Below are 27,609 nucleotides of genomic sequence, written 5' to 3'. Positions count from 1 at the left end.
TTGCAGAAAATCCTTTTCTATGTAAAGTCGGGTGCCTTTCTCCTTCTTTGTACAGACTGCTGTTTCATGGTAATGATTTGGTTACACTTTTATTCTAAAACAGGTACGTTTACATCTAGAGAATACTATATATGTTGGTAGTGTATATATCATGTGTTGATGGGTTTTGCAGATTTTGTTGAATGTGTTTTGGAACAGCCCGACTGGATTGCCTAGTTATTGGTTATTATGGTTACTTCATTTATCCGCACGTCTAACTAAAGGGGGCTATGCCATGATTAATGTAAAAAGTGAACATTAGACATCACATAGTACATGACAATCTCCAACAAAGCTAGGACCGGCCCTGTACCTCACATGGATCCAGAGATCCCCCCCCATTCATTGCTCTGCTAGATTTATATTAAGCTGGCATCTCAAGGGGAGTGTCTTTTCTGCTGCAGCTCAGGGGGCGTGTCCATGCTCTCCCTATCACAGCTCAGAATGCAGTTGAAGGATGAAACTGAGCATGTGCGACCATCTCAGTGAGTCGGACAAAGAAATAAGAAAAAGGACAAAGAGCAGGTAGCACTATACAGATACATTTTACTGAATAACTACGTGGCTATACAATTTTTTTTAATTACATGCAACTACAAAAGTCCAGGTGTTGGTTTGAAAATGGTTAAATATTCTTGTGGGACAACCCCTTTAAATAGTTCTCTAAAAAGATATACTGATAACCTGTGGAAATATCTAAGTATTAAATTAGTTCTCTAACATGGCCAAAATTCAGTATCATGATGCATTGCAAAGAGTTGCTACTTAAAGTGTAACTGTCATTCATTTTTTTTTTTTGTAATATGTAGGGGCAGTGATGCTGACCATTTTTGTAATATACTTTAATTACTGAAATCATACATTTCTATTAGAAAAACAGCTCTAAAGTGGCCCATTTTGAGCCTTAACAACGCTCCTCTGTCTTCTGTTTACATAACTGTGGAGACTTGCTAACACTGACTGTGGTATGTAAACAGAAGACAGAGGAGCGTTGCTAAGGCTCAAAATGGGCCACTTTAGTAACAAATTTTCAATAGGTCCAGCTCCTTTCAATTTAAAATAAAACGTAACTTTTATTTACAATAAAAAAGACTCCATGGTGTCCTCGGGGGGACGCGTTTCGCGCAGATTGTGCTTTATCAAGCCTTAGTGAGGACATTCTCCAGGATAAATTTAAAAAACAAACTGACCAATGGAGTAGAAAGTAAACTCGATATATCACCGCTCCTCTCCTGCAGCTGTCCGCATGGCTAGATGATTACACACAATCTCAGATGGGGAAAACTTCTCATGTTAGTGTGCAAGTGCAAATATTTAAAAACAAATACTGGTCATATTAGGTGTACATCCACTGGCATAAGCAATAAAATTAGTAGTAATACCCAGATTAGGGAAAGTATCACAAAAATAAATAAATGCATACACTGTTTAAAGTTACATGTAGTACCACTGTTTGGGACCACCCACAGATCTGTGCGTGAACACGTACTAAGATGAAGACCACATGGGATCACATGCAAATCTGTGTGTGAACACGTGCCAAGATGAAAGCCAAAGCATATGACTAGATCGTGGCTGATTTAAGGGCGTATATGTGAAAAAGCCCAATGAAGCTCTCCTAAGTTAAAAACAAGCGATAAAGACACACAATAATTGTGTGTCAGGCAAAATATAAACCTAAATTGTGTAATAATTTGAAGCCCGTGCTTGTAATGGTATAAATAAAAAAAATAAAACCAAATATAATTTCATAAATGTAAAAATAAATTGTATGTGGTACAACTGTTTAAGATTACGCGCAGATCTATGTGTGAACATGTGCTAAGATGGGAGTCATAGCATATGCATGCAATACAACAATTTCAAATTGTTAAACAAAACAAGCAATGCAACAGCTCACTGCAAATCAAATAAGGTACAAAATTGCATCATAATAGCAAATGCTGAACTAATAAGTTAGAGATACTTGGCAAATCGTTTTGTACAAAATTATTTGAGCCCGTCTGCCACACGTCAAGGCGATCTCTAGTTAGACGGGTTCCTAACACTAAATATACCTGTTATGTGCCATAGCGGCTATCATAAAATTCAGAAAGTGTAGGTTCCACTTACATGCTGGATCCGCCTGAATTTCCGTCATTTTCGGTGCCAAAATAGCCTCCATTATATCCAGGGAAAGCAGTTACCAGCATGCACGCCGGGCCCACTCCACACCACCCCTGGCGCCACATGGTCACCAAGGACTGCAATGAGAATCCACACACTATCTCTCTCCTGGTGCCAGATGGCTTCAGTGAGTGGGGGGGAGCAGGCCAAGCTAAATACTAACACTAATTAAAATCAACCTGTGGGACAGACGAGCTGGAAGGAGTGCACGACTGGGGAGGCAGCCACACCTCCAGTACAAACTGCAAAGAAAAATTTCAAATTGCATGTGGATCTGTGTGTGAACACATACTTAGATGAGAGCCATAGCATATGGGTGGATCGTAACTGATTTAGGCCTCTTGCACACGAACTTTTTTTTTTGCGTTTACGTTGCTTTTTTTTATGTTCCGTATACGGTCTGTATACAGAACCATTCATTTCAATAGGTCCGCAAAATAACGGAATGTACTCCATATGCATTCCGTTTCCGTATTTCAGTTTTTCCGTTCCGTTCAGAGATAGAACATGTCCTATTATTGTACGCATAACAAACAAGGATAGTACTGTTCTATCAGGGACCCGCTGTTCCGTTCCGCAAAAAACGGAATGCACACGGACGTCATCCGTATTTTTTGCGGATCCGTTTTTTGCGGACCGCAAAAAAAAACTAAAAAAGCCATACGGTCATGTGCAAGAGGCCTTAGGGTACTTTCACACTAGCGTTTTTCTTTTCTGGCATTGAGTTCTGTCACAGGAGCTCATTACCGGAAAAAAAAAGATCAGTTTTATCCTAATGCATTCTGAATGGAGAGCATTCCGTTCAGGATGCATTAGTTCAGTCCCTCTTACGTTTTTTGGACGGAGAAAATACCGCAGCATGCTGCAGTTTTCTCTCCAGCCAAAAATCGTGAACACTTGCCGGAATTTCAATTGAGTGTTCCGGCAAAATGGATCCGTTCTTCCGGTCTGTGCATGCGCAGACCTTTAAATCTGTGAAAAAAATAAATACCGGATTCGTTTTTCCAGATGACACTGGAGAGACGGATCTGGTATTTCAATACATTTGTCAGACGGCTCCGCATCTGGATCTGACTGACAAATGCCATCCGTTTGCGTCCGGATTGCCGGAACTGCCTGCCGGAATCCTCTGCCTTAAGGGCGTGTAAGTGAAAAAAAAAAAGTGAAACTCTCCTCAGTTAAACACCATAAGGACACACAATGATTGTGTGTCGGGCAGAATGTAAACATAGAATATGTAATAATTATATTTGAAACTGTACTTACAATGGTATGTAATCAAAATGAATAAATATAAGCCCACTTATATATTTATAACAATAAATTGTATGAAGTGCGAAAAAAGAAATTCTTTTTTTTCTTGTCAAAATGGGCCACTTTAAAGGTATTTTTCTAATAGAAATGTATGATTTTTGTAATTACAGTATATTACAAAAATGGTCAGCATCACTGCCCCTATACATTACAAAAAAAAAAAAAAAAAGGTCAGTTACACTTTAACAATGAAAGCCTTTGATCTAGGCTACAACTGTGACCCGTTCACCTTTCTGTAGAAAAAGAAAGCCGGGACGAACTGGCCCAAAGGTACCGCACTACAACAGTTTCCCAAACACTCCAGGGGTCTCAGCAGTGGAAGTTGCAACCAGGCCAACAAGTGGGTGGCCCCCAGGTCCACAGAAGAAGATTTTTAGATGCACAGGCTGTGGGACTTTCAGAATGGAGATCATTAACCTTTTTTAATGGCTAAAGTAGTAGCATGAAGTCAAAGAGGAGAAGCTGTGGAGAAAAATGCCACATACTTATCCCATGAATTATAGTTTTACGATACAACATTAGATTTCAGGTCAGTAAAGATCTCATTACTTTTATGCACAGAATTAAATTCATCTAGTACTGTGTTATGTGATGCTTGACGATGCAGATTTAGGGTAGATATGCCCATTGTACTCATTTACCAGATGTCTTTTATTTTTTGCCAACCAATTGAGTCTCTTTGCTTTAACTCATTACTCAACTATTAGAACAACGCAACAAATAAGAAATGCTGTTTGCACAGGGTGGAGTTCAGCTCTGGAAGTGCAGTATATTACAGAAGGTGACTCTGCTGCAGACCTTATGGTGACTGCTACACCTAGCGATTTACCAACCATGGCTTCAGACTTAGTGACCAGCTTCCTTCTATGCACCGTTGTTATGTTGATTGTGAAGATCTTAATCGGCTTTTCAAAAAGGAAGATTTATAATTTTCCTCCAGGACCGACCCCGTTCCCCATTATTGGTAACCTGCATTTACTGGATGTAGATAGGCAAGACTTATCTTTTATGGAGGTAAAGTACGGTAATCATTTTTAGTTTTGATGACCAATGTTTTATTCTAGCTGGATAAGGCTCCATTCACACGTCCGCAAGTGGGTCCGCATTCGTTCCGCAATTTTGCGTAACGGGTGCGGACCCATTCATTTTCTATGGGGACGGAATGGATGCGGACAGCACACAGTGTGCTGTCCGCATCCGCAGCTCCGCAAAAGATAGAACATGTCCTATTCTTGTCCGCAGCTTGCGGACAAGAATAGGCATTTCTATAGGGGTGCCGGGCGGGTGTGTTGCGGATCCGCAATTTGCGGGTCCGCAACACACCACGGACGTGTGAATGGAGCCTAAATGATAGTAAAATACATAGAGGAAGATTTATCATGAGGGGAATGTGTAAAGCCAGTTTTTCAGGAGCACTGCTGTAATTTGTACCAAATATATAAAATAACGCACAATGTTTGAAAAATGTGTTGCATATTTAAAGGGATTATCCAGTAAATGATATTTATGACTTATCCTCAAGATAGGTCATCAGTATCACATCTGCGGGGGTGCGACACCTGGGACCCCCACCGATGAGCTGCTAGAAGAGGCCTTGAGCACCACAGCCTCTTCCTAGGCCAGTGACATCACTGTACATTGGTCACATGGCCTTGTTGCAGCTCATTCAAGTCAACGGGGCTTAGCTGCAATACTAAGCACTGCCACTATATAATGTACGGCGCTGTCCTTGGAGAGCTGCTCGGAGCCTGCATTGATTACCAGAGCTCCTGAAACAGCTGATCGGCGGGGGTGCTGGGACTTGGACCCCGGCTGATGTGATAATGATGACCTAGCCTGAGGATAAGTCATCATTATCTTTTCCGGGAAAACCCCCTTTAATTCTAAAGCTTGTTCTATGCCACCCACTTTACTGGAGTAAGATTGAGACAATTTTCATGATTTTTAAAAAATAGTCATAGTTGATAAATGTGGCCTAAATCAGCTCGGCAGGGTAGTTACACCACTTTCCCATCTACTTTTATAAACTCTATTGAAGAGTTTGCAGAGCAAAATGTTGCAAACTTTTTTGTGCAAATAATCCCAAAAATTCACAAAATTCGATATTTTTTTGGCAAAGTTTTTAAACCAGAATTCTTAGATTGCAGGGCTTGATAAATTCCCACTCAATAAATTCCAACCACATTGGTACCTCGGAGCCGAAGCTGAGTTTTGGTCCAGGTTTTAAAGTGCTTTTTCACTTTGAAAAATTAAAATCTCGGGCAACTTTGCAAATAACTAACTTCGCCTCATCGGAGGCCGTCCATTTTTAAGCTGTATGGAGACAGATGTCAGTACAGCGTTAATCCGAAGTTTTGAACGAAGCGACTTCGATTCTATCATCTGAAGCTCGCTTCGCTCATCACTAGTGCACAGGGGTTGACTGGGAACTTAAAGTGGCCCTCGAAAAAATGCTAAAAGTGGCCCCGTTTTGTAGTCGGGTCCAAATTGATGGAAGGCGGGGCCAGCAACACCATATTGTGGCACATTATACCACCCTAGTAGAGCCAAATACCACAGTCCATCACAAAATACTTCCGCCAGCAGCACAAAATACATCCCCAAAAACCTCCACTGGCTGGCCGTGAGGAGGGCCCAGGCGGCCCCCTGGGCATCAGCCCACCGGGAAATTTCCCTGTAAGGTCTATGGCCAATCCGGCCCTGCGAATGCAGATCTTTTCCTTATACCTCATGTCTGTGGAGGCTCCAATCTTGGTTTTGGCTCATAATCACTGATGGAAATCATTGATGTGTGAATGAGGTTTAATGCTGTGCGCTCCTGCGAAACGAGCAATGTCCGTAATGGGAAATCACGTTCACACACAGAACACACTCATCTGAAAGAGCCCTTAATTAATCTGGTGTATCTTACTCCAACTTACTTCAGATTTAGACCATCATATGAAATGCTGATCTTACTTAAAGGGGAAGAAGATTTAGTATATCAAAATGTGCCAGATTTGTGTTTTAGACTCTGTTTGTGCCTCACGTGACAAGCAGTATAGCACGGTGGGAAATGTGTGTCTTAATGTAAATAGAGTATCCCTTAAAGGGGTATTCCAAGATTTTGTTATTTTGATGGCCTATTCTCAGGATAGGCCATCAATAGCTGATTGGCTGAGGGCCGACATCCCACACCCCTGCCAATCACCTGTTTCAGTGTATCTTTAAGATACAACAATGTACATCCTGATGAAGGCACGTAGCATATTTATTATATAACGCCATACAGTGCCAGTATAAAGTTCTCTATTATTGTTCTATATGAGGTGCTGTAAGATTACTTTCTTACTTTAAAATGGTTCTCCAAGACATTAAAGGGGTTATCCAAACCCTATAATGTCCCCTCTAATGCCTCTGCCCCTCATGCAGGTTGTACTTACCCCGCTCCCCGACACCCTCGTTGCTCCTGATGCATTGCATCTCTTCATTAGGATTTGAGAGATACCATATTAGTTTTAGTTTTACTTGTGTTTTAAAACTGAACAAAATAAAAACTTTAAAAAATGTTTTATTTTTTCTTTGCATCGCCATATTCTGAGCACCAGGGCTGTATGTAGAGCTGTATATGAATGGCGAAAGTCGTCACCTTAAATATGGTGCACGCTCTGCTGTTTAAACAACAGAGACCCAGGGATACTGTCTTGACTGAGTGGTGAAAATTCAGAAATACTGCGTCCCGCGCTGGTAACAGCTTCCCTCATTGATATTGGGAGAAGCTCTTCCTTAGTAATAATAGGCCAGAGCCTGCTGGAGCCTCCGATGTCTACTACAGGTATATTCCAATGTAGGCCTGCAGGTGGCAGCAAAACATTGGAAAATGCGGAATGTTCTATGCATCAATGCATTACATATCAATGCTAAATAAAAAATAGCAATCAGACTATTGCATTTTGTTAAGCCCTTTGGGGCCTAAAAAAATATCGAAAATAAGTTGTTAAAAATATAAAAAATATATAAACATTCTAATCACCCCCTCTTACCAGAATAAAAAGAAACAATCCCAAAAAATAACCATCATAAGCATCGCCATATCCCAAAATACCTATTAATAACTATTAAAATATAAATGTATTTATCCCATAACGCCATACCAGGAAGAAAAAAAATGGCCAATTTGCCGTTTTTCCGTTGCTTCATCTCCCAAAAAATTGAATAAAGAGCTACCAAAAAGTCATACACACTCCAAAATAATATAAATAAAATTACAAATTGTCCCACCAAAAAATTAACCCCCACACAGCTTTTTAGACATAACTATGAAAAAGTTATGGGGCTCAGAATATGGCGATGCAAAGAACAAATTCATTTTTAAAAAAGTTTTTATTTTATTCAGTTTTAAAACACAAGAAAAACTATACAAATATGGTATCTCTGTAATCGTAATGACCCTGAGAATGAAGGTAGCAGTCAGTTTTACCCCATAGCAAACGCTGTAAAAACAAACACATAAAATTGTGGCGGAATTGCAGTTTTTTTGCCATTCGAAAGTACGACTTGTTCCGCAAAAACAAACAAATATACGGCTATGTGAATGGAAGGATAAAAAGGTTATGGCTCTGGGAAGGCAGGGAGGAAAATGAAAACAGAAAATTGCCCAGTACTCTAAGGCTTAATAAATTAGGCACATCTCACGCCAGCGGACAGGAGATTAATGGGGTTATCCAAACCCTATAATGACCCCCAATGCCTGAGCCCCTCTTATAGGTTATAATTACCCCTCTCCCCAACACCTGCGTCGCTTCTGATCCCCGCACGGCCACCGCTGCATCACTCCGTCACTGGGATCAATGCATCTGGCAATGGGTGGAGCAGCCAATAGCAGACCATGATTGGGACGAGCCTCTCTACTGTCACCCACGATGCTAGGGAGGGTCATCCTTGTCACAGCCTGCTATTTGCTGCGATCCGGAGCAATGCGGATGTCGAGGAGAGAGGTAAGTATAACCTATACGAGGGGCCCAGGCATTAGGAGGGTCATTATAGGGGTTGGATAACCCCTTTTAAGATGGGTGTAGGAAACGCCTCTCTTGATAGATCTCTCCAAAAGAGTCTGTTTACAGCCCATTATCCTGGAAAAATGGCATATAGTCCTCCTCTTGAGGAAAATGTGTTAGTCTGCAGCTTTATGAGTGAGACAACTTATTTTATTCAGACGTGATTAAATACATTTCATTAAAAAAATGTTATTAATATTGTTTTGCAGCTTGCAAAGAAATATGGTCCAGTCTTCACATTCCATCTTGGGCCTTTAAAAGCAGTGGTTCTGGTTGGGTATGAAGCCAATAAAGATGCTCTGCTCGGGGCCAGCTATGATTTTGGAAATCGTGCTCCAGTCCCTATTGCTGACAACTTTCAGAAGAATCATGGTAATTGACCCCATCAAGTCCGTCTTACCTGGAATCATTCATTTATGAGATTGAGGGAAAGTCAATGGCGGTAATCTCCAGCCTTAGTGAACAGGGCTGTGGAGGCTTTATGCAATGACTGTGCCCTTCATAGCTGTGCCTCATGAATAATAAAATATTCACTTAGGGCTGACTATTCTTTCATCTTTCAATAAGGAATGGGTACAAGATGTAGCTGATTTTGCTGCTATGGGGTACACGAGAACCGCAAACAGCGGGTCCACAATCTAAGGCAGTGTGCACTCCATATCACAGATGCGGACCCATTCACTTAATTAAGTCTGCAATCTGCAAGATATGAGCCCACAGAAGCACTACGGAGCACTTCCGTGGGATGTTCTATTTTTTGCAGTGAGGACTGAATGTTGCGGATTGCAAACGGCGGGCACGTGGCTGGAGCCCGTGCATTGCGGACCGCTATTTGCAGTCCACAGCACAGGCAAGGTGCGCACACAGCCCTCACATTGTTTTCGAAATTATTAATAACTTTGCATAAATGAATAGTACAAGTTAAGATAAGAGACTGTGTAATTTATCTTAAGAGAGATCAATACCTCTTTCTCCACTTATCAGGCTTCTTTCATTCTCTCACTGCCTCCTGAACTGTTCCCTCATTCTGAATGCACTGTCAAGACAGTTACAGTTACCCATAGAAGTCTATAAAGATGGAAGATGAGAAGGGAGTAGCTGCAGAGTGTAAGAGACATACAGTACAGACATATAGGGATGCTACTGTAGTTAGTATTTTTTATCCCACCCCTGACCTTGATTTACAGCTATGCTGTTCAGTACTGCAGTATCATGCCCTCCATGCTGCTGCTGGTTCGGAAGGTGAGCTACAGATCTTTTATTCTCACTGTGTGCCTTGTATAGGAGACATTATAGCAACTAGTCTCCTGTTCCTGCTCACTTTGCTTCCTCTCTTCTCCTTAGACTACTGGGGGCAACTGTAACCTCATATCTCAGTGAAACTGAGTTTTATCAGTAAATTCAGAGTGAGTGAATAAGGGAGGCAGGGAGTGAGGAGTAAGAGAGAGACACACATATATCTAACAATATCAATAACATCACTTACAGTATCTATGGACATCACTTACCAAAACAGACCCTTCCATATGGTGTATGGTTTGCCATCCAAGATGGAAGGGTCTGGTGTTTGTTTCCACTCCTGCCCCCCCCCCCTCCATCATACATTCCATGACTCTTTAGCCAATTTTCCCCAATGGCTTGCTCGAAAAAAGTTCTTCTGGAAAGGGGAGCTCTGTACATTTTCTTCAAGGTAAAGGGACCAACCAGGGCTCTCGAAGGGCCACTTAGAACCAGCATAGGTAGCCTTTATGTAATATAAGTCCTTGCTATACATACAACAGGACTTTCAAGAAGTATAATAATTGACCTTTAGCTTTTGTGAGTTTTTATATGTTTTTGTAGGGCTTCTGCAGATTCTGACTAGTGTTGAGCGAATTGAAATGTCCAAAGTAGACTTCAATTCGAATTTCAGGGAAAATTCGATTCGTCGCGAAGCCGAATTTCCTTGTGCTTCGTGGTAACAAATCGATTTTCCCTGAAATGGGGTAAAAAAAAATCATACTCACCTCATTTGTTTGAGCGCGAAGAGCCCACCGCGTTCATCTTGATTGATGATCCAAAGTAAAATCTTATGCACAGTGACGTATGACATCACCCCGCCCTTCAGACGTGATGACGTCATCACGCGCCACGAGAGATTTCATGCTGGATCTTCAATCAAGATGGCGGCGGCGGCAGGCTCTTCGAGATCAAATGAATGAGGTAAGCATGATTTTATTTTTATTTTTTTTATGATAGACTTTAATATTAATGTCAGATGTTGCAATCAGCAATGAAAGCAGCATCTGAGGGGTTCAATGATGGGGAGCTGGGCAATCGAGTTACCCACCCACCACTTACAAAGAAATGCGCTTTCTGACGAAAGAACTCGTCACAAAACAATTTTTTTTTTGTAAAATTCAGCAAAGCAGCCGAATTGAATTTTCAAGAATTTTGCTCAACACTAATTCTGACACCTTATCTGGATAAAATTTGGAGCATGTAAATTGATTGGTAGTGGTGAATGTTGCGTGAGGTCTTATAGGGTGTGTCACTGCTGGAAGGAATAATAGAGAAGTAGTATTTAATATTGGTTGTAAGGACTGGTCCCTGCACTAGGAAGTCATTTGTTCTTCTCTTCCAGGAGTTTTCTTCAGTAATGATGAGATGTGGAAGGTAACCCGAAGATTTATGCTCTCCATACTAAGAGATCTTGGGATGGGGAAGAAACCCATTGAAGGCAGAATTATTGAGGAGCTACAGTTTCTGAATGCGGAAATTCAGTCTTATAATGGTGAGTGTATGTCAGATACTTCTGGCCACCTTTCTGATGCCAGTTTTACATATGACATGTTTCTGTGGTAGCTTTGAGAAACTTCTCAAAAACTTGTAGGAGCTATGTTCAGCAATGGCGATCAGAAAAACTACTAGTGCTAGAGTGATGCATTGCTAGATGCTCACCATACTTGACCATAGATATTAGACTGAGTTTTCATTTGATCTTTTTCTAGTCTATGACCCAGACAGTGAGTGATGCTATGTTTTATGTTACATTCCAGGTAAACCTTTTCATAAGAAAGTGTTATATCTGGCTGCCCCTAACATAACTTTTGGAATGTTATTTGGGAGACGGTTTGACTATAACAACCCAACGTTTCAGAAGCTTATAACCATCATGGATGATATTGTAGTCAATACTGGTACTCCAGGTGCAAAGGTAAGTGTATCTTTAAACTATCAATGAAAATAGTGGTCAATAAATATTTTATATACCAGATAAAAGCAAAGACATATCAAAGGTCATAACATCATGGCAGTATGGACAAGAACATGGTACACAAATTTTATTGTAGAAAAATGTAAGGTGTTTGGCACCTGAGGTGGTTCCTTTCTCTGACAACAACCCCCCATTACTTAAAAAAATTGTGCCACCTCAGTAGCATTGCCCTTATTGTGCAACCTTCACAGTAGTTATGCCCAGATATGTGACCCCTAGTAATATCCACATTGTGCCCCCTTACGGTAGTTATGGCCATATTGTGCCCCCTAATGGTAGTTGTGCCCACACTGTGCCCCCTCACAGAATTTATGCCCTCATTATACAACCTTCACAGCAGTTATGCCCACATTGTGCCTCCCTTAAAGTATTTATCTCTTCATTGTGCCCCCTTCACAGTAGTTATGCTCTCTATGTGCCCCTTTCACAGTAGTAATGCCCTATCTGTGTCCTCTTCACTGACTGTGGTAATGCCGTTTGTCCCCTTCACAGTAGTTATGTCCTCACTGTGCCCCCATAACAGTTATGCCCCTTCACAGTAGTAATGCCCTCTGTACCCCCTTCACAGTAGTTATGCCTTCTTTGTGCCCCATTCACAGTAGTAATGCCCATTGTGCCACTTCACAGTAGTATTGCCCATTGTGCCACTTCACAGTAGTAATGCCCATTGTGCCCTCTTCATAGTAATAATGCCCATTGAGCCCCCTTAATAGTAGTAATGCCCATTGTGCCCATGTCATAGTAATAATGCCCATTGTGCTCCCTTCATAGTAGTAATGCCCATTTTGCTCCCTTCATAGTAGTAATGTCCTCTGTGCCTCTTTCACAGTAGTAATGCCCATTGTGCCCCCTTCATAGTAGTAATGCCCTCTGTGCCCCCTTTGTAGTAGTAATGCTCTGTGTCCCGGTCACAGTAATAATGCCCTCTGTGCCCCTCTGTAGTAGTAATGCCCTCTGTGTCCCCTTCACAATAATAATGCCAATTGTGCCCCCTTCATAGTAATAATGTCCTCTGTGCCCCTTCATAGTAGTAATGCCCTCTGTGCCCCTTCACAGTAGTAATGCCCAATGTGCCCCCTTAATAGTAGTAATGCCCTCTGTGCCCCCTCTGTGTTAAAAAAACAAAAAATACAGTAACTACTCGCCTTGCCCCATTCCTGATGATCAGATCCAGCTCTCCCCTGCGGGCACAGATTGCTCTGCAGCACTATGTGGGAGGAGCACAGGCAGATTCCCGGGCTGCAGGCTCCTCCCACACAAGCCTGCAGCGCGATCTGTGACTGTAGGCTGAATGGTGGAGCAGGGGGAAGTCTCCTTGCTTCACCATTTAGAGCGCTGGCCTGAAGGAGAAAAAGAGTGCGGGGAGCTGAACGGTCAGTGAGTGACAGGACTGCAGCCCCCGGTGCTCCAGCAATGAGCACTTGCATCTGTATTGATGAAAGCGCTCATTACTTCTGGCACCCTGAGCGGAAACCTGGGGCTGCATACACATTAAATGGAATAAAAGTGGGGGCAATAGAACAAGAAAAGGACTTAAGTGATCTGGTTGCAACCTAGCTAATATATACTGTATATAAAAAGACAGCTAAAGACCTTTCATCCCAATGTAATCTCACCCTTTATAAATCCCTCGTAAGACCACGTCTTAAATATAAGATTTAGTTTTGGTTTTCATATAATATAAAATATATAAGAGAGCTAGAATGTGGGTTCTGTCAGGAGTTCTCCCAGCCAAATCATTTTTGCAGGGCCGCACTGGGAGGTTTGCCACGCTGATCAGCCAAGTCCCGGCTATTTGACATGTTAAGATGATTAGAAGCCGAGCCAGTCAGGATTTTTACTCTATGTTCAGTCCCAGAGCTAGGTGGGAGACTTAAAGAGGACCTGTCACCACTCCTGACATTCCTGTTTTAATAAAGACATGCATTCCCCATGTATAGCCAACATAGAGCCATAAGAATAGATGCTCCAGAATTGTTAGTACGTGGGGAATGCATGAAGCTATTAAAACAGACATGTCAGGAGTGGTGAAAGGTCCTCTTTAAAGGGTTTGTGAAGCCGGTACATAATGATGACCTATCCTCAGGATAGATCATCAAAATATCTGATCAGTGGGGGTCCAACACCCAGCACCCCCACGCAGAAGCTGGGACAGCACAGCTTCCTCTTCAAGTGCTTGTTTCATTCACAACGGCGACGGACGACGCTGCAAGTGACAAGATGCTCAGTGTAATCGTAAAGAGGAAGGAACACTTCCTCTGCCGGGAGAGAGACGCCCACCGATCAGAGAATGATGACCTATCCTGAGGATAGGCCATCAGCATGTACTGGCTGCATAACCCATTTAAGGGCTCTTTCACACTTGCGTTGTCCGGATCCGGCGTGCACTCCACTTGCCGTAATTACACTCCGGATCCGGAAAAACGCAAGTGTACTGAAAGCATTTGAAGACGGAACCATCTTCAAAATGCTTTCAGTGTTACTATGGCAGCCAGGACGCTATTAAGGTCCTGGTTGCCATAGAAGGAGCGGGGAGCGGGGGAGCGGTATACTTACAGTCCGTGCGGCTCCCGGGGCGCTCCAGAGTGAAGTCAGAGTGCCCCATGCGCATGGATGACGTGTCCAATGCGATCACATGATCCATGTGCTTGGGGCGCCCTGACGTCACTCTGGAGCGCCCCGGGAGCCGCACGGACGGTAAGTATGCTGCTCCCCCGCTCCCCGCTACACTTTACCATGGCTGCCAGGACTTTAGCGTCCCGGCAGCCATGGTAACCATTCAGAAAAAGCTAAATGTCGGCTCCGGCAATGCGCCGAAACAACGTTTAGCTTAAGGCCGGATCCGGATCAATGCCTTTCAATGGGCATTAATTCCGGATCCGGCCTTGCGGCAAGTGTTCCGGATTTTTGGCCGGAGCAAAAAGCGCAGCATGCTGCGGTATTTTCTCCGGCCAAAAAACGTTCCGTTCCGGAACTGAAGACATCCTGATGCATCCTGAACGGATTTCACTCCATTCAGAATGCATTGGGATAATCCTGATCAGGATTCTTCCGGCATAGAGCCCCGACGACGGAACTCTATGCCGGAAGACAAGAACGCAAGTGTGAAAGAGCCCTAAGGCTGCTGATTCTTGGCTTGTTTTTGAATTCACCCTGTGGCTTCTGTTCCTGCTTATATTGACTCTTCTGGTAACTGACCTTGGCCTGCCTCTGGATTAACCTCTCATTACTGCATTTACTGTATCTGTCTCTTCTGGTTTTGACCCTGTTTGCTGACTTACCTTTGTACCTCCCTGCTCATTCTGGAAGGTCTGCCACTGGTGTGCCCGCACCAGTTTTCTGTTTAACTACTCCACAGATGTAACCTGGGTCCCTAGCAGCAAAGTTAATCCGTCCTCATGGTGGGCGCTGGAGAGAATCTAGGGGTAGCCTTATCTCCCTACCACCTGGAGTAGTTTTGGAAGGCTGGTAGCAATTTTGAGGTTCACTGGCGACCAGATTATTAAGAGGGGTGGAAGGTGTCTCTTCAGCTTGCAAAAGAGATGCCTTAGAGGTGATCTAATTTACATGTATGTACGGTACATGTATAGTCAATACAAAGAACTGTCATGGCATTTATTCAGTCCAAGGACTTTACAAAGAACCAAGGGACATTCTTTGCGTGTAGAAGAAAAAACTATTTTAATACAGGAAAGGATTCTTTACAGTTAGTGTAGTCAAACTATGGAATATACTACCCAAAGAGTTTATAATAGCAGATACTATGTCAGCATTTAAAATGGGCTAGATGCTTGTCTAATAATAATTGGCATTGAGTGTCATAATTAATCTAGTAGTTAATTGATCAAGAAAAGTTGAATTTGATAGGACTGTGACTTTTCTCAACCTATGTAACTATGTAACACAGGTGTCTATATGAGCTCAATATACTTCTGCAAATGATGTACACTGCAATTGAGGGTTTGCTGTGGGCATTTTGATATCTTCATTACTTATTGCTGATCATGTTCACTGTGAATGCATTGCAATAGGTGAAATTTCCGTCAGATTTTTCGGCAAAATCTGCTTACTTTGAAATTTGGCACAGATTTGCTGTAGATTAGCTATGGAGGGTGGAGTAGTATCCTTCTGCCATCAGCTAGTGTTGTCTGGCTTACATTATACTATACAATTTATTTATGTCAGCATTAAAAAAGGGCATGATTACATCTGTGTGGGGAGCTCCTTTCACGGCCTCTGCAGATTTTGTCAAAAATTGTAGAAAGAAAGCATCCTTGAAGGTTATAATTAATCTAACAATTGATGTGTAATTGATGTGAAAAAGGTTGAACCTGATTGACCTGTGTCTCTTTTCAACCTGTGTTAGGGTTCACGCACACGGCTGTTGATCGGCCATGCCCGTATTGCGGCCCGCAAACAGTGGGTCCGCAATATGTGGGCACCGGCCGTGTGCACCCTGCATCATGGATGCGGACCCATTCATTTGAACGGGTCCTCAATCTGGAAGGTTGGTGCGGAGCGGAGGCACGGAACCCCACGGAAGCACTACGGAGGATTCTCTCCATGCCTCCGCACCGCAAAAAAATAGAACATGATCTATTTTTTTGCGGTGCGGACGGATCATGAACCCATTCAAGTTAAATGGGTTTGGATCCGTCGTGGCAGCCGCACGGATGGTGTCCGTGCATTGGGGACGGCAAATAGCAGCCCCCAATGTACGTAATGGCCGAGCAACGGCCATGTGAATGAGCCCTAACCATGTAGCATAGGATTGGTAAGAGAATTGGATGAACAAATACTCATATTTATATATTGATACATATATTGTATGTTTTCCTCTTTTAGTACTACAGTGTCTTCCCAATACTGAAATGTTTCTTGAAACAACCCGGTCTTGTCATGGACAGGATTAGTCAACTAAATGAAATTTTAAGAGTTCTTTTCAAGGAAGCGAAAGAACGTAAATATGAAGACTCATTCAGGACGTACGCAGAAGCTTTCTTGCAGAAACATGAAATGGTAAAGAAGTTTAATTAGCTGCCTAATGATAACGGGCCATTTTCATAGAATTTTTATTTATTGTGTTAGACACTAAATGGCACATGCTCATAACCCATGTACTGCCCACATCTTGTAATTTTTGACAGATTAAAGCTACTTTTACACTAGCGGCAGCCTTCTTCGGCAGTTTTATTCCAACCGCCTCTTGGCAAGTTTGCCAAGTGTATGGGGCCGGAGCGGACTTCCGGCAGCACGGTGCACTAGCGGCAGCACGGATCTGGCAGGCTGTTCCCCCGCCGGATCAGCCTGCCGGAGAAGGCTGCCGCTAGTGTGAAAGTGGCCTTATATATTTTACTCATTTACATAGCGCTGACATATTCCACAGGGCTTTACAGACATTCAAAACTTAGTTTATTGTGTCCGCAGCATCACAGCCACTGACAAGCAGCTTCAATGTTTCACTATGAGAAAATAGCTGGAAAGAACGTTATGACCATTGTTTCTTTGGGTTTTGTTTTTATGGCATTCACCATGCAGTATAAATATCATAATGTTATTCTGTGGGTCACTACAATTACGGGAACAGCAATACAACAGCACTATAGAAAATGTACTAATGCTTGTTCTAATTAAAATCAGCCTATAGGACTGACAGGTTAGTTAGGAGTGCATGACCAATGGAGTCAGTCACACCCCCAATGCAGACTGCAAAGCGAAAAATAGGGGTTAGTCAGCACATCCCAGTGCGCAGGTGCAAGTCGCCATGGCTGGAAGAACAAAAGTAAAAAACAAAATATACTGGTACTAATGCTACATTATAAATGTGAGATTCTTGGCAAATACATATTGTGCAAAATTACCGTATTTGTGCCTGTCCGCTAACACTAACTAACCTGTCTGTCCCAGAGGCTGATTTTAATTAGTACAAGTATAAAACTGTAGCCTGCACTTCCTGTATTTATTGGAGGCCATTTGGCACCAGGAGAGTTAAATTATAGAGTGGGCTCTGCATGAATTTAATGACGGCCGGTATGGCACCACTGGAAGTAGTATTTAGTGTAGGTTCCTGTCCTAAAGAGATTGCCTTGCTGTTGGCGGACAGGCACAAATAATTTTGTACAAAATGTATTTGTCAAGAATCTCACATTTATAATGTAGCATTACCTTTTTCTATAGTTAGTATGGCACTATTGTATTTACTTTATTATTTGTGTTTGCAGAGTACTGTCACATTGTGTTTGCAGAGTTGCTGCATTTGAAGCATTTTTATTTTGCTGTTGATGAAGCTGAATAACAGCTTGTTTTTTGTTTTGTTTTTCTTTTTGTAGGATGAGTTTATTAGTATAATTTTGGAATTATTTATTTTTATTTTTTGGGAGATCAAGATAAACAAAAAACAGCAATACTGGCATTGTTTTTTACTGTTAACCATGCAGGTTAAATAACATGAAAACATTAACGATAGATAGATAGATAGATAGATATGAGATAGATAGATAGATAGATATGAGATAGATAGATAGATAGATAGATAGATAGATAGATAGATAGATAGATAAATGTACAAGGTGCAACATTTAGCTGGTGGTTTTGTTCCTGGGTACTTGTCAGCAAGGGTCTCTTGCGTTTCCTCAGTCGCTATTCGCTGTTCCAGGGACAATAGCATCTTTCTGACACAATAGGCAACTTTTATCAAACATAATAATAAATCAGTCTTAGTGACCCATAGCAACCAATCAGAGGTCAGCTTTCCGTTCCTACAGGACTCTGAAAAAAGGAGACCTGAGCTCTGATTGGTTGCTATGGACAACTAAGACAGATTTACTATTAGGAAGATTGATTAGAGGTGGGCTACTTTTTTGTAGGCCACCCTGTATATTGATGTACGTATTTATGTTTATTTACATATATTTACGTTTTGCTACTTTTGCACAAAAAGTTTTAAGAAAAAATGTTCTTATGTCACCATATTCTAAGAGCTATAACATTTTTATTTTTACCTTTGTGAAGGCATGTTCTCTGTGGGACAAGTTGGTAGTTTTCATTGGTGACAATAAGGGTACATGTGACTTTTTGATCACTTTTTATTCTATGTCTTGGGAGTCAAGTGGATAAAAATCTGCAATTCTAGCATTTTTTTTTTTTTCAACACTGTTTACTGATTAATGGAATAAATAACATATAGTTCAGATCACTATGGATGTGTCAACAATTTTCTTTTTAATTATGGATTTTTTTCTTGAAACTTTCTTGAACTTTTTACAACATTCTTAAGGCTGTTTCACACAAGCGAGTCCATTGCGGGAATCACGCTCCGTGTGTGAGTGTGATCCTCCGCTCTGGACTTGCAGGAGCGCACGGCATTATCATGATTTATAATGCTATGTGCCTCTGCTTGACCTTATTTCTACAGAATCATACTGAAAGCTTTATGTCACTATGATTCTGTGGAAAAAAGGCCATGCAGAGACACATAGCATTATAAATCATGATAATGCTGTGCGCTCCTGCAAGTCCAGAGCGGAGGATCACACTCACACACGGAGCGCGATTCCCGCAATGGACTCGCTCATCTGAAACAGACCTTAGTCTCACAAGGAGACTTGAACATGCTGTCATTTCATCAACCATTGACACCCCTGGCAGAGGGCTAATGGGTGACATTACAAGCCCCTTTCCTCTGAAACCACTTGTTGATACTTAGATGTCGCTATTTCTGCGATCCTGACTGTTACAGCAGGTATGGGATGACCATTGTTAAAACGCAGCGACCTAACCAAAGGCCCCTTATAGATTGCCATTAAAAATGTATTTTGGTGATCACTAACGGCCTGTTTAGTGGCCTCTAAATGTAATGTAGATATCTATCATATTGATAAAATTACTACTGTTTGTCTTTTAGGAAAAAGTAACAGATGGAAAAGAGAGAATCTTTACAGAAAAGAACTTGTTGGCTTCTGCCTTTGATCTCATGCTCGGTGGGACAGAGACCACGTCCACCACATTACAGTGGGGTATTCTGCTCATGATGAAATATCCTCATATACAGAGTGAGTAAAGGATGTTGTATCTACTCACTAGTTATTGCAGTGAACAGAGGCAGCCATTTTCCATTTTTGTTTTTTTTTACTCCTTTTTATTGCATGGATAAGTCAATGGATGAAAAGAATATCACATTTTATTTTGTATTCTTTTCAGAAAAAGCTCAAGATGAAATTGAAAATGTGATAGGTCTTGAGCGTCCTCCTAGATGGGATGACCAGAAAGTCCTTCCGTACTGCTTGGCTGTAGCCCATGAAGTTCAGCGCTGTGCCAACATCTTACAGTATTTACCACATACCACACCTACAGACGTCCATTTCAAAGACTATTTTATACCAAAGGTCGTAAAACTATGTTCCAGGTTGTTCTATCATTGTGGTGACGCAGATCATAAGCAGTTGTTAACTTTTATGATCAGAACCGCGTGGCTGGCACTGTTGTTGGGACACAATATGGCACTGATATGGAGGACACTGCATAGCACAGTTGCGGGAAGAACTATGGGACTGTACGACTGGTATTTACACAATACAGGCATAATTATTACTATGTTATGTCTAATGCAGACCGGGACTGGGCACCTCTCATTGTATCACTGTCATGCACCCCAGTTTTACCCAGATTGTACCTTTATTCCGATTTCAGACATTTGTGGAGGGGAAAGTAAAGGGGCCAGGAATGAGAAGTTTACATTTCCATGGCTAGGCTCCAAGTACCATAAATAAAATACGGAAGGAACTCTTTAGGGCAGCCTGCACGGAATAGAGTTAGAAGAGTCACTCTCACATGACTTTCAGCATTCATATACAGATACAGATGACCATAAAGCCATAAAAAGTGACTGTATACTGACGAGAACTGGATTCCTCCTGTTTGGAAAGAGTCATCTAGAATATGGTGGTCATTATGTCTAATATTGAGGTGGGTTAGATAGTGAAAGACACAGGTTTTGATGGTAAACGCTATAGAGAAGGCCGACATCCCACTGGAGATGTATTATTATAGTTGAAAGAACTATAAAATTAAGGAGCTTTTTACTAATCTGTCATTATGTATTAGGGAACCACATTGATTCCTCTTTTATTATCGGTTCTATAGATGAAACCCAATGGGAGACCCCAAACTCATTTAACCCCAATCATTTCTTGGATGCTGATGGAAAGGTCTTGAAGAAAGATGCATCTATGGAGCTGAATAAGGGCTCGTTTTTGAGTAACGAGTTGTGTTTTTTATTGACATTTTGATATTTATATGATTTTTTTTTCTTATTATTCCATTTTTTTGGAATCAACATGGATTTAAGCTATGGGTGAATGCTTTAAAACATAATCTTTAACGATCAATTTAAAAAAGAAAGGGAGACATTTATTAAAACTGGCGATTTAGAGGCCGATCTTAGTCCCTCTGCGTTGGCAGTGGATGTGCCAACGTTATGCGGAGGCGCAGGGCTCTACATAACTTTGGAACTTCCTCCTGCAGGCCGTGCGACATACTAAAATCTACACCAGCTCCCTTGCTCTGTTCTCTTTGCTCCGCACTGATTGTAGATATTAGTGCAGGTTTCGGTAGCTATACCTGAGCTCCCTCTAGTGGCTACCCATATATATCTTCCAGAGAGAAGGGGTGAGGGGCACCAGAACCTGTGTGTGTCTGACACAGCTATGGTGGGAACTGTGTGGCTGGCACTCTTATTAGGAAAACATATGGCACTGCTATGGGGGACACTGTGTCCTGCACTATAGGAGGAACTGCAGAATTAGTATTTTAAGCAATTTAAAGGAGAAAAAAAAAATTATTACCTGCCTAGTGCAAATCAGGATTGGGCACCTCTTGGGTTCTCATCGTATCACAGTGTCTTGCATCGCCCCTTTCAGTTTTCGTTTCAAATAGTTTATTAGAAGGTAAATCAGATAAATAGTACAAAATGCAGTGCTGCAATACCATGTGAGCCCCACACAGGGGGCGATTAAGAAGGCGATACGCCAATATGCAGTCTATAGATAATAACATAAAAACAATGAGCAGAAAATAAAAACAATAGTAATAATAATAACATTGGTGCCAACGGAAAAGACATAAGACTCAGCAGCATGGGTGGAGTATCTCGAAAGATCGGTATCCAGCACCCCTTATGTGGTCAGACGTTCCCCTATGCACAGCATGACATAATCTAACCTATGCAATGTATGGGAGGAGGATAGCCAAGGCTGCCATCGTTTTAAATATGCCTCCATTGTGTCAGTTTGGATTGTGGTAATCTTCTCATAAATGGCCACTCTCTCCATTCTTTGTATGACTTCTGAGAGTATTAGTACGCCATTTTGCCGCTACGTGAATACGGGCAGCTAACAAAAAAAATTGTGCCAATTTAAATGGAGCATGTCTCAGTCCCACAGGTCTGTCCCCAAGGAGGCCTGTAACTGGTCCCTTTCAGTTTTAGCCAACTAACTTTGGGGAGGAAAGTAAAGGGGGCAGGAATTAGGAGTTTACATTTCCATGGCTAGGCTCCAAGTGCCATAAATGAAATACAGAAGGAACTGTTTAGGGCAGCCTGCACTGAATACATTTAGTGGGGTGACTTCCACTTGACCAGCACCATTTAAATCCATAAAGCCATAAACAGTGACTGTATACTGCCGAGAACTGAATGTCTCCTGTTTGTAAAGAGAGTGACCTAGAATATGGTGGTCATTATGTCTAATATTGAGGTGGGTTAGATGGGGAAGGACACAAGCTTTGGTGGTAAAAGCTATAGCGATGGCCGACATCCCACTGGAGATGTGTTATTATATTTGGAAGAACTGTAAAGTTATGGAACATGTTACAAATCTCTTATTATATATTAGGGAACTACAGTGATTCCTCTCTTGTCATCGGTTCTCAACGACGAAACCCAATGGGAGACCCCCAGCCGATTTAACCCCAATCACTTCTTGGATGCTGATGGAAAATTCCTGAAAAAAGATGCATTCTATGCATTCTCCAAAGGTGAGTAGATCCACGGCAGTAACTTATGAACTTGATGAGACTTCTACTGTTGAGAGCGCTGAGTAAAAACTTTTATCAGCCGGACCAACAAGATATTGGTTTTGCATGATAATTTAGATACAGCGCTACTGTTCACATCGAGGGCCTTTGCAGTCAAGGGCGGACAGAGAACTTAACGTGACCATGGAAAAAAACCTAAAAGTGGCCCCATGTTGTAGGTGGATCCAAAATGGCAGAAGACGGACAACAGAAGTAGGCAGGGCCAGTAATACCTTAGTGCAGCACAAAGCACTGCCTCAGCAGAACCAAATATCACAGTGCAGCACAAAATACTTCCCCAGCAGAACCAAATATCACAGTGCAGCACAAAATACTTCCCCAACAGAAGCAAATAAATAGTGCAGCACAAAATACTTCCCCAGCAGAACCAAATACTACAATGGTGCTCAAAATACTGCCCCAGTAGAACCAAGGGCCACAGTACAGCACGAAATACTGGCGCTCCTGCTGTGTCACCGTACTGAGGATGGCCATACAGTTGACATCAGGAGGGCCGCTGTTGTTGCTGGCCATAAGTTCCTGATGTTTCTAGCATTAATTAGTGATGACAGCATCTGATCGTTATGTGCAGTTGGCCGGTGGCTGTGAGAAGGGCTCAAGCGGCCCCCTGTGCTTCAGCCCACCGGTAGATTTCCTGGTGGAGTCTATGGCTAGTCTACCCCTGCTTGCTGTCTTCACTTCCTGAGGGTTTCTGTGAATGTAGATTCCCAATATTAACTTAAAGGACTCTAAGGCCTCTTTCACACGGGTGTCATGTTTTTGGGCCGGATAAGATGCGGGTGCGTTGCGGGAAAATGCACGCGCGTGAGAAAAATCGGCATGTTTGGTACCCAAACCTGAACTTCTTCACAGAAGTTCGGGTTTGGGTTAGGTGTTGTGTAGATTTTATTATTTTCCCTTATAACATGGTTATAAGGGAAAATAATAGCATTCTTAATACAGAATGCATAGTACAATAGGGCTGGAGGGGTTAAAAAAAAATAATGCTCGCGCAGCCCGGCTTCTCTTCTGTCTTCATCTTTGCTGTGCACAGGAATATAACCTTTGATGACGTCACTGCGCTCATCACATGGTCCATCACATGATCTTTTACCATGTGACGGACCATGTGATGAGCGCAGTGACGTCATCAAAGGTCCTATTCCTGTGCACAGCAAAGATAAAGACAGAATTGAAGCCGGCTGCGCGAGCAAGTGGATTAAGGTGAGTTAAATTATTTATTTATTTTTAACCCCTTCAGCCCTATAGTACTATGCATTCTGTATTAAGAAGGCTATTATTTTCCCTTATAACCATGTTATAAGGGAAAATAATAATGATCGGATCCCCATCCCGATCGTCTCCTAGCAACCGTGCGTGAAAATCGCACCGCATCCGCACTTGCTTGCGGATGCTTGTGATTTTCACGCAGCCCCATTCACTTCTATGGGGCCTGCGTTGCGTGGAAAACGCACAAAGAGGAGCATGCTGCGATTTTCACGCAGCGCACAAGTGATGCGTGAAAATCACCGCTTATGTGCACAGCCCCATAGAAATGAATGGGTCCGGATTCAGTGCGGGTGCAATGCGTTCACCTCCCGCATCGCACCCACGCGGAAATCTCGCCCGTGTGAAAGGGGCCTAAGTCTCAAGTATTTCTTACCTACTTTTTCTGTTCAGCTGAATTCAGTCAATTATTATGCATATGACACTATGTCACATTTGGGTCCAAATTTCTGTGGGTCCAAATTGCTAATAATTCCTTCATACATCTTATAGCAGTCGACTCAGAACTCTATTTTTCTTATACAGAGTTGCAAATCCATTGCATAGACGTCCAAGTAAATGATATAATTGTGGCTGGCTGTGGCCACCACTAGGAGGAGCTTAAGAGCCTGCTGCAGACTATCACATTGAGTTCTGTAATAACACAGAATGCAGACAGCTCCCCTAGTTGTGGAACAAGTTATGTTGTGTTTTTACTAATAATTTATAAACCCTGGATACTGACAACTTTTTATTTTATTTATTTTTTTGCATCTTCAAACTAATTTCTTTATTTCACATATTATAAAAATGTATATAATTTCCACTTTCAAGTAGAAAATATACAATGACATAATATTTTCCATTTTTATCCCCAACTCCCCACCCTCCCTACCGTATATAACCCCTAAAGAAAAAAATAAATAAAACACATCTATCTGTATAAACACATTATTCCAGAAATCTTGTATATGGGTACAATTCCATAATATATGTACGTCATCTACCCCTATCACTTCACATTTAAACTCCCTGTATTTATAATATCTCATTAGCTTTTCCGCGGAATAATATAGGCAATGTATCACATAGAATTGCACCAATCTATGGGAAGGATTCCTGGAAACCCTCCTTATTTCCTGAGTTATCCGACCCCATCTCTCATCATCCATGGGCTCCACCACTCCTCCCCATTTATACTTACCATTTAAAATTCCTGCTTTTTTAGACCTCTGCTGTAACAGAATATTGTAAACTGTAGATATCTTCCTCTTTTCTGTTGTCAATTTTAAGATCTTTATTAATGGCTGAGGGAGTCCCTTTATTTGTTTCCCCTTTCCCAAATTTGCTCTTATTGCATGTCTCAATTGGAGATAATAAAAATATTCCTTATCGGTAATACCAGATCTTTCCTTTCCTAAATTCTTGAAATTCCATTACATTTCCATTCTCCCATACCTGTCCTAATCTATGTACCCCATGATTCATCCAGATTTCTCTTTCAATGGTTCCTAGTTCTTCTAAATTAAAATTATTCCATAACAGGGTATCTTCATGTAGATTAGTGTCTTGCCATAAGGATTTTATCTCCATCCAGATTTTTTACATTCATTTCATAGTTGGGGATTTTAAAAACTGCTGTTGCAAGTGGATACCCATCTCTAAAACCTGACAGATATTGTAGTTTAATAAACTTTTATCAATAATTGCTATATTAGACCTACAATTGACATCTTCACAATGTCAGCAAGTTCTTTTCCTGACCAGCTATAAAGTATAGTTTTAGATCGGGAACTGATAGTCCTCCCTCCTTCTCCGGGCAGCATTGTAAAATCTGCATTCTGATTCTGGGTCTTCGTCTCCTCCATATTAGTTCACTAAATAAACTCTCTATAATCTTAAAGGTCTTCTTAGGGATCTCTATCTCTGAATTCCAAATTATATAATTTATCATTGGCAGTAAGCACATTTTAATCAAGGAAACTCTTCCCACCATTTAAATAGGCATCTTTTTCCATATATTTATCTTTTTTCTAATTTTATTTATTAACGGTATTACATTTAAACATATATAATTCTGTAGGTTTGGAGGATATATGGATCCCTAAATATTTTGCACTCTCTCCCTCCTTTATAATCTCCAAGGCCCCAGGTATAAAGTTGCCCAATGGGTCCAGAAGAATGCAAGCCAACTTGTTCCAATTTATCTTGAGTCCCGCGACTTTCCCAAAACTCTCAAATATTTTTGGTAAAGAGTCGTGGGACCCCACAAATAGCATCAAGTCGTCTGCATACATTGAAATTGTTTCCTCGTGGCTTCCATACTTAAAACCTGTTATCTTTGTCTTATCAATGAAGCAAGAGGTTCCATTGCTATGGCAAAAAGAAGTGGGGATAGGGGACATCCCTGCCTAACCCCTCTTTTAATTTCAAATGAATCAGTCAATTAATCATTAACGATTATTCTTGCTCTTATATCGGTGTATAGGAGTTTAATCCATTGGATAAAGTTATTACCAAATCCCATTTGTTTAATGTAGCTAAAAGAAATGGCCATTCTATTGAATCGAAGGCTTTGGAGGCATCTATTGTTACAATTAGACGTTCACCCCTATTTTCTGTTTTAAGCTGCTGGATACTGACTACTTTATGTGTACACAGGGCGCAGAGTCTGCGCTGGAGAGAGCCTTGCCAGAATGGAGGTATTTCTTTTCATCACTGGATTACTGCAGAAGTTCACATTCACACCCCCTCCGGGAGTGAGCACAGAGGACTTGGACCTCACTCCAGAAGTAGTCTTCACCATGAGAACCAAGAATTACCACGTCTGCGCAACTCCCAGGAACTAGACAGATTAAACTTTGTCAACATATTCCATTTGTACTTGTACCTTGAAGATGCGCCCCTTGCAATCCGGTAGTAGGTCTAAAGGTCACAATAGATCTCAATGCTCCACCACCGGGCACTTACCCAACTGATACAATATCAAGACAAGATAAGCTCTATCTTGGCGCTTATGCTGAGTGTTTTCAAATAAGAGTTCAATCTTTTATATCATGGTTATAAAAATAAAGGTAAGTGAACCTGTATTTCCACCAGCATAAAAATACATTATGTATTTTAATGCACTGCTTGGATCTAAATTGAATGAAAATATTAAGTCAAGCACGAAAATTTAATTTCTGTCATCAATGGGGTGAAATGCATGTCCATACGTTCAGGTATCTTTAGACTTTAATAATAATATAGGCTGGCTCACAGTATTTTTGCATGAAATTTATTAATACACTAAATCAATACAAACTGACTTGGTGTCAGTATCAGCATACATACATAAACAAATGTGTAAATAGGTATAAAAGTGCGGAGCTCTCGCACAAACCTATATAACCGGAGTACTCCTAGGAATGAGACCTAATGGCTAGAGTTAGGCTGCAAGGGGTAATCTAATGAACCGCTCAA

The 27,609-nt window shown here is 41.5% G+C and overlaps 1 protein-coding gene across 1 annotated transcript; it reads left to right on the top strand.

The window, feature by feature from the left end:
- LOC121008883 (cytochrome P450 2W1-like) lies at nt 1–27,372 on the top strand. The gene is made up of 10 exons (XM_040441617.1): nt 1–103; nt 4,262–4,533; nt 8,765–8,927; nt 11,179–11,328; nt 11,594–11,751; nt 16,657–16,830; nt 19,715–19,862; nt 20,011–20,195; nt 22,701–22,842; nt 26,809–27,372. The coding sequence occupies exons 1-10, from the start codon at nt 67–69 to the stop codon at nt 26,994–26,996; spliced, it is 1,617 nt and encodes a 538-aa protein (XP_040297551.1). The 5' UTR covers nt 1–66; the 3' UTR covers nt 26,997–27,372.
- The last annotated feature ends 237 nt before the right edge of the window (nt 27,373–27,609 follow it).

Source organism: Bufo bufo, chromosome 7, assembly GCF_905171765.1.
Source record: "Bufo bufo chromosome 7, aBufBuf1.1, whole genome shotgun sequence".
NCBI classification, from domain to species: Eukaryota; Metazoa; Chordata; class Amphibia; order Anura; family Bufonidae; genus Bufo; species Bufo bufo.
The sequence above is the reverse complement of the archived record's forward strand: the minus strand, read 5'-3'. Positions and strand labels throughout refer to the sequence as shown.